This window comes from Onychostoma macrolepis, chromosome 08 (genome assembly GCF_012432095.1).
Source record: "Onychostoma macrolepis isolate SWU-2019 chromosome 08, ASM1243209v1, whole genome shotgun sequence".
NCBI classification, from domain to species: Eukaryota; Metazoa; Chordata; class Actinopteri; order Cypriniformes; family Cyprinidae; genus Onychostoma; species Onychostoma macrolepis.
Window position 1 is genome coordinate 7,877,673 of NC_081162.1, and position 3,079 is coordinate 7,880,751.

Genomic DNA, 3,079 nt, shown 5'->3' on the forward strand with positions numbered 1-3,079 from the left:
TAAATTTCAAAATATATTGATAATACAGAAGTGGTATAATGGAAGTCCATGACCTAAAGTTTATCAGCACATCGTCAGCAACTGTGGTGTAATGAGACAGAACACAGTGTTACTCACACGAACACAAATCACCATCAGGGTATTACACATGCATTCAAATAATGCTAGCAGTAACTAAACAGCATAAAAATCAAACACTCCAATGAACAAAACTGATAAAAAACTTAAAAAAAAACTAACTTTTTATATTATAGGCTAAATATAGAAATACATGTGGTGGTTTGCATGGGAGAATGTCCTTTTCTCCATAAATATTTATTTCTATTTTTATTCATACTGTCTTATAGAACGGCTTTATTTACAATATTCTACATTTGAACAGTTTTACCGTGCATTGAGTGAGAATTAAACCACTGTGCACAATGCAGGACAAATATTAACTAAATTCCCGTTTGAATAAAGTCTAAACTTCAAAAAAGTTGGATTTTCTGGAATTCGAGACATTTAAAACAATTCCAGTGCACTACAAAATATGGATCATTCACATTCACGTCATTAGTCTTGCAGTGTGTGTTATCATTATCAGACTCATTAGCGAGCGCGCTGCTCTTTGCCTCTGATTGGTACAGATGAGTAGGGCTAAACGCATATGAAGTCAGACCCTCCCCCTATTTACCCCTTATTCGTCCTAAAGTCAGTGTCATCATAATAAAACGCAACTAGCGGGGGGTCTGGACCTCTGCCATTCTTACAAAAGCGTCGCGGATCCTCTGTGAGTCAAAGCCGAGCGCGCGCATCCTCCGAGAGAACTTCCCGCGCTCTGAGAGGAGTAACATTAGACAGGTAACTTTCAAACGGTCCCGTTTTCTTTTACATACTTGTGGATTTTGAACTTTGTGAGATGTTTTTGTGACTAGCGTTTTATAAAGCAGCTGTAAACATAAAAAAAACTAACAAAAAAATAAACAAACAAACAGCTGAAGTCAATCGAAATTAGGCTATTAGTGCGCTGAATGACTTTTTTTTATGTCAACGGACGATATGCTGGCTTGCTTCTGATTGATCCTGAAGAGATTTTCAAAAATGCCTCGGCCAGGCAAGAACTCCTACAGTGACCAGAAACCTCCATACTCGTACATCTCTCTGACCGCCATGGCCATTCAAAGCTCCTCTGAGAAGATGCTCCCCCTCAGCGACATCTACAAATTCATCATGGACCGTTTCCCGTATTACCGCGAGAACACTCAACGTTGGCAGAACTCGCTCCGGCACAACCTTTCCTTCAACGACTGCTTCATCAAGATCCCCCGGCGGCCTGACCAGCCAGGAAAGGGCAGCTTCTGGGCCCTGCATCCGGACTGTGGAGACATGTTCGAGAACGGCAGCTTCCTGCGCCGCCGCAAGCGCTTCAAGCTTCTCCGGGTCGAGCATTCGGCTTGCAAGAGCAGCCCCGTGCTGCACTCCTACCACTCTCATGCCCAGCATGCCTTGCACCAATCCCACCACCATTCAGGCAAGCTGGGCGTGGGACACCCGGAGTACCTGGGCACCATGGGGCGGCTCTCGCACTTCCAGAGCTACACGCTTGGTGGTGGGCAGAGCGGCAGTTTCAAACACCCGTTCGCCATTGAGAGCCTGATTGGCAGAGACTATAAAGGAGTGATGGCCAGCGGGTTGCCCATCGCCTCGGTCATGCATCACCTCGGGTATCCCGTGCCCGCTCAACTGGGCAGCATGGTCAACTCTGTGTGGCCACATGTGGGCATGCTGTCTGAGCCGGTGTCATCAGAATACCCACCGTTCAATGTGGCGGTCAAGGGGCTGTACCATCATCACCCGGGAACCCAAAGCATGCCTGCTGTGCCCATGCCCATCAAACCCACACCAACCCTGGGCGCAGTCCCGTCCTTGACTGGCATGACGCCGGGAGTAACGCAGCTGTGCCCGAGAACAGCAGCGCTGATGGAGAGAGACGCAACAGCTCTTGTTGAGGAGAAAAGCGGGTCTCTCCATCCTGCTCTCCTGCAGTCCTGAGCCAAACGTTGAAGATTCAGACACGAGGGTACGTAGAGCATGTTTTGGGGACGGCTGTGGACTGATTTGAGATGCCAGCTTTTTTTGGAAGATCCTTTAAGAACTCTTTTTTTTTGTTTTGTTTTTTGGCTGTGTTATATTCTGCAGAGTGCAGATTGTCAGAATTTGGCTCTGCAGTTTTCTGCTTTATGGTATGTGTACATGTTTTAGCTTCTTTAAAAAAAAAAAACAGTGTACTGTACAAAGGACTGTATAAACTGGAAAAAGAAAAACATTCATGTACATTTTGTAAACCCTTAAACATTAAGCCTTATAAAAGCTACACAGACTGTGTATAATCAATTAAAAATGATGACTTGCATGCTTGTGTGCCGCTGTTGAAACAGTGGATTGCTGTGCGTCTGGGAGAGAGTCATGAAATAACCCAAAATGAATTTTTTGCTAAATTATTGTATTCATGTAACATAGAAAATACCTTTATGTTAAAATGTTGTTATATATTATCATAAATGTTATACATGTAAATAGGTGTAGAATATCATCACTTACAGCATTTGAATTGCACTTGTGGTATTTACTAACACAACGTTGAAATATTTTATGAAGATGAAACAATCAAATAGACAATTCTAGTGAATAAAAACAGGCCTGGTTTACTGTGCTGTTTTAAAGTGGCATGTGCGTTTCAAAAAAAGCAGTATAATTGTATAAGATTTGTAAATTAAATATTTTTAGAGGAAAATCACAGTTTCTGTGCAGTGGAATGTCTTTATTTCTTCCTGACTGTCTTTTTCTCGCTGATTTGTTCATTTGGTTATACCACAGCAACATCTCTAAGCTGAATTTGCTCTTATACATGTAAAATTATAAGCATATACATGCACTTTGCACATATGTGTTTATAAATTATAGGCAGTAATATGAGAACATTCTTTAAAATATACTTAAATAAAAAAGACTATTTTGTTTAATACAAAATTGCATGTTTATGAATAGGAAATAGTTATTAAATAATCTTTACATTGTGCTTTCACTGAATATTCTA

The 3,079-nt window shown here is 41.6% G+C and overlaps 1 protein-coding gene across 1 annotated transcript; it reads left to right on the forward strand.

The window, feature by feature from the left end:
* Nucleotides 1-768: 768 nt before the first annotated feature.
* On the forward strand, nucleotides 769-2,763 carry foxb2 (forkhead box B2). Its single transcript, XM_058785666.1, has one exon. The coding sequence runs from the start codon at nucleotides 1,084-1,086 to the stop codon at nucleotides 2,032-2,034; it is 951 nt and encodes a 316-aa protein (XP_058641649.1). The 5' UTR covers nucleotides 769-1,083; the 3' UTR covers nucleotides 2,035-2,763.
* The last annotated feature ends 316 nt before the right edge of the window (nucleotides 2,764-3,079 follow it).

Coding starts and splice junctions, on each gene's coding strand:
- foxb2 (XM_058785666.1), top strand. CDS start 1,084: ATGCCTCGGCCAGGCAAGAACTCCTACAGTGACCAGAAACCTCCATAC.